Raw genomic sequence first — 12507 nt, forward strand, 5'->3', positions numbered from 1 at the left:
TTCCCTGAGAATTGCAGAAACATTAACATTCAGGATAATACTGCTTAGATGTAGAAGCTCTAATCATAAGGATGCTTTGAGAACAAAGCAGCCAGTGTTACAGGAAGGAAAATGAAGCAGATAAATAGATACTTCCTATATGAAAAAGTTATTTCTGGATTGACAAACCAAGACCTGACCCAGGATCAGCTGGGAAAAAACAACATCACACAAAACCCTACAAAGACTGACTCACATCCTCACTTTGACTCTCAACTTTGTTGGTCTGGTAGCATTACACTGGGAGGTGATAAATGATTGGCTACCATGAACACAAGTTAAATATTTTCAGAAGCAAAAATAAATGTCATGTTGCAAGAAGGAAGACCACAAAGTGCTGAAATACAGTTCAACTAAGGAATGTGCAGGTAAACTATATAATGTACTACTGATAGCTTAAAATACTATTTTATGCAAATATTAGCAGCGCCCAAATCATTCACTTGAAAATGAAGATGAATATATTATCTAAAACATTTGGGTTACTGTACTTTTAAACTACTCACATTACATTCTTTAATACACATCAAGTTTTGTCTGAGTGGTTACAGATCCTTGGAATAAGCACCTAAACCCAGCATCACTGTTGAGCTGCAGTGTGGTTAGTCAGTGTTCCTGCTGTTGTCATGCTTTCCCCAGTCATGAATAAAAGGCACTCAAAATACAAAGATTACACTTACTTGGTTCCAACTTCTTCAGATCCTCAAGCTTAAACTCATCCTGCGACTGGGTGGACTAGGACAGTACAAAGAAAGAGTCAGATCTTTGGATGCATCTTCCTCTCACACAGAGCTACCTTATCTCAGAATAAGCATGCAAGGTGTTTCCTTTGTTCAAGCACACCAAGTTACTACAAAGCTACATCTACCCCAAAAATCTCCCCAACAAAAGGCAGGTACACAGGTAAGGCAGAGACTATGTTACTTCTCACTTATTAAGAACAAACTTATCCAATAATCCAACCTCTAATGCAAGATAATTTTTTTAAACCAACTAGTTGTAAATTCTTACTTACTGCACACAGGAACATTCACATTTCAAGACATGTGTCCAACATTATGACACTGACAGAAATTACAGTACACAGGATGAGCCTAACAAAACTCAGCCAAGAACTCACTGAAAATAGAAGAGGAATTCCCATCTTTCTTTTCTCCAGCTCTGATGATGGTTTCCTCCTGTCTCTAGCACATACACGTACAGTTCTCAGTAAGCCTATCTGACTTACTAAGTCAACAGAGAAGTTCTTAATTTTTTACTCTGAGGTAGTTCACCAACAGTTTGGTAAGATTACTTTATTCTGAGATAAGTGGCAGATCTGGCATAAAAAAAAAGTGAAAATAAAAGGATTGACACTGGACATTCTCTTCTGAGTGGATGGTCAGGTCTTACCTATTATGTCATTGCACCCTTGGCATTCCTTGAGATTGCTCATTGTTTTCAACATTTGAGGTCAAATGAGTTTTGTTTTTTTCTTGATTTTGTCCAAGAGTGAATAGGGATCTTCTGCAAGACTGTGTAAGGATACTAAATCAGCTATACCCTAAGTGTTAGGAGAGTGGGAAGAGTCCACTCACTAATTGCTTTAATCTCTGCTAAGAAACCATAACCTCCCCAGAGTGAATTGGGCAAAGAAATTCTTGTACCCTCTCAAAAGGTTATAAAATCCTTGACTTACTGCTGAGGAATCAACAGCAAGGAAGGCTGTTCTTGCATACCACCATCTCTCCAGCTTGGCAGGTTATGAAGCTGCAAGGCTGCAGCTTCTGCTGATGCTCCCAGATGGGACCTGACCCACAAAGCTGTTCTGTAGTGGAACATGCAGGCCCTTGTCAAAGTCACAATGATTCCAAGCAAACGCAACACTCTTCAAATACTCCCAGATTAGATGAAAATAAAATGACAGCTAGAGGTAACCAAATAATTCTTCAAATTCTACACAGCCTCGAGACTGGTCAGACCCCACCTCATGAGTCCAACATGCTGTATCCCAGTCTTTCAGACAATTGAAGGCAGCATCTTGTCCAGCAACATGAAGTACTTGGTAGTGCTGCTGGGAGTAACTTGATACAAAACTTGCTGTCATCACTCTTTCTTGGCAAAGAGGTAATCCAGTAACCCAAGCTTTGATTCATCCCTTCCCCATCCATGGTCTTTTGGAAATTTCTCTCACTTGCTTTTAGTACTGGGGATAAGCATGTGCTGAGAAAAAAAACAGTATCTATTCCCATCACATCTACTTCCAGTCCAGAAAAAAGCCCAAAGAATAGTTTACAAATTATTCTTTTCCCACATTTTCCTAGAGCACTGCCAGTTTTCATGACTGCTAAAAAGTAATTTTTATTCTACACACACATTCTTCTTTGTGGTCTATGATGACTTGTGGAGCAGCTGAATAAGTCTAAAGAATATTCTGGTGATCTTTTTATCTTTTTAACCTTGCATACTGATTATGAAAAGGAAGAAAAAAAAACAGTTCTGAAGGATGAAAATGAGGCAAAGAACCAAAACCACAACATGTGGAGTTAAATTCCTGTATAAGCACTAATAGAAGCTCATATAAGCACTTGCAGTCTTTTTTAACGCAGCCACCTGGGCCATCATGACGACAACCTGGAAATTCCAAGTGTTCACTCCATTTTCAGAAGTTTAGGTATTTCTGAAGACAGTAAACGAGTTTTAAGAAGTTCTGCAGTTAGCTGCTGCTGAAGTATGATGGCAGATAGGAAAAAGAGCTATACCTGTAAAGCTGCACTCCTCAGTTCCAAGCATGTTGCAATTTTAGCTATGGTTTTCTGAAAGGGAAAAAAAAATAATTTAGTACTGAAACTGTATTTGTCTAGATTGACACTTCAAGAATGTAAACACAAACAGTTGCCCTTTTTTTCTTTTTTTTTTGCAAAGATTTCAGGTCAAGTGGTCAGTACCAGACAATTCAGCATCAGTAGCTTTTTTTTATAGAAAAGCAGGATTTGCTGAAAACACAATAGATGAAAGACATCTGCCACTTAACTCCCTTCCCACAGCCCAACAGCACAGAGGGGGGTCATTCACTCTGCAGAAACTGTAATAATGCCTATCACATCATAAACTGTTTATAAAATCAACTGCTCTCAGGTGATATGAGACTGAAAAAAAAAAATCCAAGCCAAGCAGCATATTACCTCTTGAGAACCTGAGTGGTTTATGCTGATTTGCCCTTTCAGGAGCCAGGCCTACAGCTCCTTTACCAGGTTCCCAACCTCAGCACACCAAGTCCACCCACATCAGACACTACACCAGCCCATTATCTCAGCCCTAAAAAAAACACAGCCCACTCCTGTGGGTTTTGGTGGGAGAGGAAGTCTAAAGGTGGATTATTTTTCTAACTTTCTATTTTTGTGATTTTAAGAGCTTTAAACTCTGAGTGAAACATGGAATATATGCCTGAATTCAAACTTGTCAGCAATCTAAAATATCTGTGAGCAGAACTGTGAAGCAATTTCTCATTTTCATTTAAAAATGTAGAAGAGAGGGAAGGACTTCAGAATAGTCCATTGCAAGCAGTCTTGCTTTGAAGACAGTTTTAAGCTTTTATGTCTCACAAAGTAAGATGCTCCAGCAAGTCACATTTGTTTCTGTTACCATCAGCTGAAAGGGAGAGTTAAGACTTCCATTAGTGACATCAAGAGAACACAACTGTCCAGTGTATTTTTCCTGACCATCACAAGTTTGTTCATTGACTAAAACCTTTTTGTGAAGAAAAACTCAGTTGATCTGCAGAAGTAAGGGCCAGATATAAACACAAAATACTCCGTGAAACATTTACAGGGCAAGAAAAACAGCAACAATGAAGCTACAAAGAAAAGCAGTTTACTTTTAAATTAAACTTCCCCCCAGAAGGAAGACTAAAGTTGAAAATATGCCCCTGTAACTCATTCTCTCCTTTTAAATCAGGCAGTATAAAAACAGCTCCTCCACCAGCTGGATGCAAGGAGAGGGAAAGATTTCCTAGAGCATAATTCTCCTATCAAAGAACTTCAAGAGTATGGACACCTGGCAAGCTATACAGTATCAGTCAAATCCAAAATGAGGGTTATATTTTTTGGACTTGGTAACAGCAGATAAAAACTAGGCATGCTTTCAAAGGTAGCACCCCCCATCACCTCTTCTGTCTCTCCTGCAAATGGGTATCACAAATCCTTCTCAATCAGCTCCTGGGCCCCCAATAGTTTCAACAGACTGGAATAAAAACCTAAGTGACTGTAGTTTCAGTTCACCTTAGGCCACTCTGAAAGCTGAAATAGTTCAGGAGCTGAATCAAAAGTAGATCATACATCAATACCTCAAGGGCAGAGCCAACAGCTGGAGCATGCAAAAGCCTCAGATATTTCAATTTCATCTGCCACCACAGGCTCATCAAAGTTTTTGAAGCCTTTTCTCCCCAGCTAGCATCTCCCCTTAACATTGTAACAACATGGCACTAGGCCAGACTTTACATCTCCATAACTTTTATTACTGTCCATTGTATGGAGGCCTTTCAAAAACTTTAGTTCTTCCGAGCACCTTCCCAAAAAGCAGTTGAGTGATGCCTATTAACACAGGACACATTTTTCAGTCAACAAACTCCCTCCTCCCCAAAATAAATTCTGCTATAAAACAGAGACTCATGACTAGATCTCCAGCACATTTTGAAAAAAACACAGGTACTTGGAAATAGAAAAGAGCATATGGAGTCCTGAGTTCCCTGTGAGACTTTTAGACCCACACCACATACGTGGGTGTTGTGGATTTGTTTACATGTACTGCCAGGCTGGGTGGGAGGACACCAAGTTGTACTTCAGAAGCAGATTCTCAGTCCCTAGAATGAGAACACACTACATCCATCTAATCAGCTGCAGTATAACAAAAGGAATTCATTTTTATATTTGTGAACATTGGAAAAATATACTTGCAAAGGTAGCTTCTTTAAGAGGAAGGTGTGAAATAATGGGTAAAATAAAGGAATCCACAGGTTCCCTAGGGAAGGGAGGGGAATCTCTGAGGTTTGACTACAGCTCCAGCATTTGCAAAAGTCCAGCTGTTCCAATGGTTTGGGTGTTGACTGCTGAGGAAAGAGCATGCCCATTCTGTGTGAGATCAAAACTCCCCCACTTCCACAACAGAAAGAGGGCTATGAGTTAGCAGGGTACCAGCACACAGCATAGTCTCCATGCCTCACCACAGAGCCAGAACATGTAAACAGATTTTTCACCTGGCTCTGCCTCGCCTGGTCTCTCTTTAAGCCCACATCAAATGAGGTCTCAGAAGCACTGCTCAGCCCCATCTCCTTTGTCAATTCACCAGTAAATTCAACAACTCCACTATTCCCTATTCTGCAGATTCATAACTGTGTGTTCTGAAAACTGTCCAAACTAGGAACCTCCTGATAGAACAAGGAACAATAGAAAATGTGTGTCCTCTGGTTCCTGGGGGCTGAAGGGCAATAATGGCTCTAGAAACAGATTAATTGAAGAGAATTTTGGAGTCTTAAAATAGTAAAGAATAGGTTTTATATGGAATCTATTGAAACATGGCAAGCTCCCAGCAGGCATTATTCATAACTATTTTTTTAAGGGACCACACCCAACCCAAAAGTTAAAAATGCAGCTAAACACTGCTATCATTTTCAGCTGCAACTATCCCATGCAAAGGCTCCTTTTTGCAGCAGTGAAAACATTCTGCATCTCATTAGAAAGACTGAAGCCATAATTAACTTTGCTAGTTTAAAATAGTTTAGATTCAGTTTTATGTAAACTCGTGATTAGAATGGGGAAACGTCAGTTGATCTCATAGTCAAGGTTTCTTCAGAGCAGTTATGTGAGTAATGACTGTGCTAACTGTAATGCAAGCAAAGATGTTTGCACAAACACAGAGCCAGAGCAGAGTTTGGCTTTAACCAGAGTTTAGGCTGTTAGAAGACCAGTAGTTTAATGAATCATGCTAAGACTGTTCAACAGTGCTCGTATTTCAGCAAGTTATCATTGCTTCAAAAGCAGGATTTTCTAACACTGATGAGAACTCAGCCTAGCACAAAAAAAGTTACATGAGAAGCAACAATGTGGTTGAAAAGGGCTTTAAAGGTCACATTTATTGCACAGAGAACTGGGTGAGAGTAACTGTAGCTGGAGGCAAGCTGACAGACACAGCCAAACATAACTGGAACAATTCCTATCGCAAAACACAGTGGCTGATCATGAATGAAGATGGGATTTTTAAAGAATGGAGGTAAAACAATAAGTAGCAGTATTCAAAACGTTAAGACTAAGGTATATGCACCAGTAGCTGTATCTCTTAGTATTCCACACATGCTGCCTCTTGCTGATAAAACTTGCACAGGCTCTTGATAGCTGTTGAAGGCAGACTAAACACAATGATTTACTATTTACAGGATCTGCAGAGAAATTATTCAATAAAATTCACAAGCACTAATGAAGATTCCAGCACTGTCAATTACCCAAGTCAAGACAGAGCCTTCCCTACGGGCTAAAACTACAGGATTATGTCCAGCAATAGTTATAAGATGCCAATCCATCAGAATTTGTAAACACACGAGCGAACAACAAAATCTGGAGTCTGCTCTATCAAGGCAAGGAGCACACAGTGTTTCAAAACTGACTCTTTAGGAGCAAAAATGGGAATATGACTATTTAAAAGCCTGGATTCTTACCATAAACAATACACGTATTAGAAGATAAATGATAACTGGCTCACAGTATGACCAGGAAAGAAACTGGTGGTATCTGTCAAATGTTCTTGAATTAACAGATTTTATGATTACATTAGCAAGTAGCACACCATCAATTTTTTTGTGTGGCCATATCTGCATTGTAACACCACCTGTGATGCATGAAATAAACCCAAATGTGGTTAAAGTTCATACAGACAGATATAGATGAGGATTTCAACCTAGTCTTTTCCTTTCCCTGCAGTTGTAAAGCTAGTAGTATCCCCTTGTTAAAGAGCAATCACTGATGAAATCCACCTTCCCCACAGGCTAAGTCAAGTAAGAAACTACAGCCTCACAAAATTCTCAATAGTATGTATGGTCCTTTGGAAAACAGCTGACTGAAAATGTACAAAAAAACTGCAATGAGGGTAGATTAAGCAAGTGGATATCATAATTAGCTTAATGGCCTTTCAATCTATGAAATTCTGCACATAGCCTTGGCCACTGACAGCAGATAAGCAAACCCTGAAGGTTACAGACTCTTCCACAGTTTAAAAAAAATTTGAAAAAAACCCATGGCTCTTGTATAATATACAGAGCCTGAGAAAGTTAAGATATTAGGGAAAGAGATTTTTGGGAACCAGAAGGAAAGAGCATGCTGGTGGGTGCACTGGTGGAGAACAGTTGAGCAAATATTACTGATCTGTAGCTGATTTTTGGAAGGGCAGTGGGAAAGAAGATACACTTCTATTAAATCAAATTGGTGCAAACCCAGCATACACCAAGCCCTCCAGCCACATGCCATATGAATGATATTAGTGATGATAGTAATTAGTCATAATCACTAGATGATATACTGGCTGAGCTCCTGCAGAAATAGGGAAGGCCAGCACAGCAAGAGCTTTACTCAAAGGTTTTGCTGTGCAGCTTTTTAAGTGCTTTTTTGTAAGCAATAGCAAGACTCTAGTCACAAATATTTTTTCTGTGACTAGCATTCCTCATGGTAGAGGAGATAAAGTGTTCTTTCAATGAAAGGTTGGGGAATTGGTTTGTGCATGTGGCTAATGAAACAGCTATTTGATAACCAGACTCAAAGATTCAGTGCATCAGCCACTTAACGATCTGCAAAAACCAGCAATTGATAAAAATGCCATCCTCTTTTATAAAATTTTATCAGCTTCAGAAACGGGTATCACTCTGCTAGGATGTAAAACCACCACCCACTACTTTTTTTCTTTTCAGTAGACTGTTGCCTTAAGACATGACAGCATTTGTGCATGAAACATCTGAGGTCAGTTATCTCCACTTCCTGAGCCCCCCAGGCCTTCCCTCACGGCTGACTTCATTCACTTCCACAATCTGGTCCAAGGTCCTTTTCATAAGACTCAGGGAACATCTGGAAGCAAAGCCCTGTGTGGTTCTGGTTCCCATACTCACAGGAGATGATGTCTCCAGAAGTGGGATTAACAGCTTCGCCTTCATGAAGTAACTACATTTTCAAAAGTCTCCACAGAGGGGAAACACGCAGTAAAGATGACTCTAGCTGAGAAAGATGGAGAAAGCTACCAGCAAGGGAGGGAGCGCAGAAGCATTCAAGGAATAAACAGCTGTCCAACATTAACAAGGCTCTCATGGCTTACAATTCAGGAAAAGTGGACCAAATGCTTCTCCAAAATTGTGGCTCTGTTTAAGGCAATCATGTGCTTTATCATCCTTGCAGAAGGCAAGCAGAACACTGAAGACCAGGTCTTTGCTTATGGTATTGGTACACCTTGAGGAAACAGCTACAAACCTCTCTCAGAGTCTATGTAAAGGTGCATTTCTTTGAGCTTCTTTATACACATCAAGTTCATCTCAAATTTCTGTAGCCAGCACCCATTTTCAGGACTTATATTCCCAAGCACAGCTCCCATTACTCTAGCATCCTATTACCATTGGTGAGATTCTGAGCTAGCAAATGTCAATTTTCAGGTAACAGCATTGCTCAAACAAGTGATCTTATGACATGGAAATCTGTAAATACACGTCTCTAGTTTTTTATTCCTAAGAAGAACATGTCTAGGGCCTCATATCTCAAAAGATTTTATTTTGCAGTAAATACTTGAGTGCATGAGTCCACTTAATTCCTATCACAGAACTGCAGCAGTATGTGGCTAAGACAAGAAACAGCCTTTCAACTGAGGGGAGAGAGGGAGGAGTAAATTTCAATATTTTGAAATATTATAAACAAATAACATTCTAAGAGGTGCTACGGAGTATTCTGCCAGGACCCTTCCCTGTCAGGTGTTACATGTTAAGCTTTCATCCCTCTCACACACCCTCAATGTCTGCAGTTCAAGATGTTTTGTATTCAGAACTCAGGACATAAATTGTGCTGATGTTGAATAAGCAAGTTATCAAACATTACTCAAAAAAAAAAAAAAAAAAGAAAGAAAGGAAACACCCAGGTTATGAAGGACCCTGGCCAGCATGCCTGACATTCAACAGTAATGCAGAGCATCCCTCACATCTAACAACAGCAACCCTTCTAACCACAGTGGGCTCTGTTTCTGTTTGCATATATTGAGGGAGGAAAAAAGGTCTCATAAGGCTCTGGCCTGCAAGATAAAAAAACATAACACACATCAACATCTATGAGTCAAGCTCCCTGCCTGAGCAAACAGCAGTACTCACCTTTTGATCTTCTGTGAATTCCGAGTTGTTGTGCTGAGACTGTGCCTCTTTCTGGAGGTGCCTTGCTAATCTGGATGGGGGAAAAGAAAATTGTAGAGTGGGAACACAACACAAACATACACACCTCAGCTCCAGAAAATGTGTAAGCCAAAATGTTCACAGGCTACTCCTCCAAAGAGGTTTGGGCTGGTTTTGCTGTTGTGTTTTTGGTTTGTTCTTGTTGCTGAAACAAAGTTTTCTATAGCCATGGTATTCATACTTAAAAAAATCCCCAGAAGGTGGATAAAGTGTGCAGCTACATTAGGCAGGAAAGACTAATGCATCATGAAGGGAGAACAGGTAAGAGGATCCTTATAGCCACCAGCCCCTTTTACAAGCACTGACTTTTTCCCTCTCACAATCCCCTTCTTTTATAGTAACAAACCACAGCCCCTGTGAAGACCCACTGTGGTGCAATCCCACACATATTTCCCAGGGAGAGGCTGAGGTGAGTGAGATGCCGGGGGGGGGGGCTCGAGTGAGGGCACCCTAACCATGGCATATGCTCTCCCAGCACTGGAAGCCAGGCACAGGGCAGCTTGGCTCAGGCTGTCAGGGTGGATCCGCTCACATTTGTGCCTGTCAGCATCACAGGAGGAGCATAAACCCCACCCCTTGTCATCACCAAGGCAGGAATACCAAGGGGTTTGGAAAGTAACAGTAAGCAAACAGCTCGAGAAAGCGAAAGGAAGCTGAAGGGAAGCTATGGGAAGAGTTACAGTTTCCGTGCGGGGAGGAAGGAGAACATTAAACAAGCAAAACCTCTGGGCAATTGTTGCCATTCCCTGTAAATAATTTTTGATTTTGGTTTTTTGTTTTTTTTTTTTTACAAGCAGAGGAGGGAGAGGGAGGACAGGGATTGAGGGGAAACCCAGGGACATCACAATAGGCTTCCTCCTGGAACCTCACAAGTTTGTACTGTGAAAGGGACTGTTTCTCTTCACTGCTGTGGAAGGGGTTTAGGAGCGGTTTATAAAATATATACACTAAGATACATCCTGCAGAACAGATTGTTGTCAAAGCCTCTAGCAGGAACAAAAAAATCAGAACTCAATTTCTTTGCTTTTCTTCAAAATAAGCTCTCAAAAAAAAATGCCTGTACTGATTGAGGCCACTGTAACTTTTAACTCTCACCAAGGAAAACACAACCAAACAGAATGAGGTAGCTGCACAACTTGTTGGTGTTGCCCCCCCTTCAAAAATGGAGAAAGATTGGGGCTGAGAAAAGACAAAATGCATAAACATGCTTGAACCCAAAAGTACACTCCTTGCCTACTGCCCTGCCCTATGATACTCAGGACACAGAGAAAGGGTATTTTGAAGTGATGATTTAAGAAAACAGATCACCATAGCAGCAATATGCCACCCACAACAGGCAGCATCACAGCATTAACAATTCTGCAAGCATCACTAACACAACCCTCTTTCCATTTGTCACTAATAAAAAAGAAAAAAATCCACACTAATCCAAATAAATGCATCTGGCATTCCCCTTGAAGCTTGATCAAAACTGGATAAGACCAAGTTCCACAGACGGGGACATTTAACAAGGAAGCCACTGCTCAAAGGGTTCCTGCACGAATAATCACCTGAATGATTGAGGGCCAATCTTTGTACCAAGCTTCTTGTACTCCCAAGGGCAACATGAAGACCTGAGCAGATGGACACAGGAAGTACATAATTGTGTTTTACATCAGGACTTCGATTTTTCCAAACCCCAAGCTTTCTCAGCATCAGCAAGTTCAGTGTAAGCAGCTGCCCTCCAGGATGCTTGTGTGGATCAGCACAGACGGTGCTGGTGTTCCCAGCACTTGGACAAGGGCAGCACCACACCTGTTCATTCCATCTCAGGATGCCTTTGAGAAGGCAACACCTTAAACCCATCCTGCAATGTCTCTCGAGAACTACAGCTCGGTATCTTGCCCTGTGCTGCTTGTTCACAGCTTCTATCCTACAGCTTGATATTGTTAATCATTTACCTGCTAAAGATACAGGATAAAGAAGATACACACAGAAAAGGTTTTGCTCCTCCATAGGAAATATCTCCCTGTAATCCCTTGAGCTTCTCTCTGCTTTCTAATCAGTCCTCAGACCAGAGAGTTCATCTACTGTCAAGTATTTTGTAGAAACTCACTGATAAGAGAAGCTTCCCCAAAGAGGAGCTTCCTTACAAAGATGCCACACTGCTCCCAGGTCAGAACAGAGCCAGGGTGTGGAGATCACCTCAGTTCTTGTCTGACACAAGCAATAGAGGGAGGAAGGCAAAAGAAGTTGCACTTCAATTCTCAAACTGGACTGTCTTCAAATGTTTAATGACCACACTTCTCAATGAAGAGAGCTCAGAAGGAGAGCCCAAAGACTTTTCATTCCAAAGAAACATCATTATATGAAACTCACTGCTCAGACTGCTTAAGACAGTTTAAAGCATTAGGATTCTACTGGACTCCTTGTAGACATCCACATAAGGGCAGTTAGTAAAAATATCTTCTTTCACTTCTTGATGGTTCATTTCTTCTGCTGAGATACAGATCTGGAAGAGAACTTCTTTTCATCTCTCTGCCAAGGTTTGTAGAGTAACAGCTTGCCCTACTCTAAAGGCTATCAGCAAACTGCAAATCTCTGAACTTGCATCATCCATTCTGGTGAGTGAATGAAATGATGGTATTACAGCCTCTCCTGACCATATGGTATGTGGCCAGCAGACCAGTTATTCTGAATGACAACTGAACTGGCAGCCAGTGTGGTTACAACCCAACTTGACCAGTCCTGAACAGTGCTAAAAGATCCCTCAGGGAGCATCTCTTCAGCTGACTTCCTCTCGGTGAGCCCTCTTGACAAGTGCAAACCCTCTTGACAACTTCCAGAAAATTCACCATGAGAAGCCTGACCTAAAATACTCCAATCACGAAGAAATAACTTTCATTGTCATGGCAAATGGAGTAGTAGGGATGAATATCTGACTAAAGGTACCAGGTGTGTTTCCAAGGAGTCCATCATCGGTGCCCTGATACTCCTCTGCTGACAATGGATTTGTGGATGGTGCAGTCTCACCCTGTGCCAGCCAACCT

At 41.0% G+C, this 12507-nt stretch overlaps 1 protein-coding gene across 2 annotated transcripts in view; it reads right to left on the reverse strand.

Annotated features, from left to right (window-relative positions):
* AIDA (axin interactor, dorsalization associated) overlaps positions 1-12507 on the reverse strand; it is a 28703-nt gene that overhangs the window by 15437 nt on the left and 759 nt on the right. For both annotated transcript variants that reach the window (XM_062490449.1, XM_062490448.1), the window contains exons 2-4: positions 9401-9470; positions 2781-2834; positions 720-774 (exon numbers count right to left, since the gene is read on the reverse strand). In XM_062490449.1, the coding sequence (XP_062346433.1) occupies positions 720-774; positions 2781-2834; positions 9401-9470 (179 nt within the window). The remainder of the gene's footprint in view (positions 1-719; positions 775-2780; positions 2835-9400; positions 9471-12507) is intronic.

This window comes from Cinclus cinclus, chromosome 3 (assembly GCF_963662255.1).
Source record: "Cinclus cinclus chromosome 3, bCinCin1.1, whole genome shotgun sequence".
NCBI classification, from domain to species: Eukaryota; Metazoa; Chordata; class Aves; order Passeriformes; family Cinclidae; genus Cinclus; species Cinclus cinclus.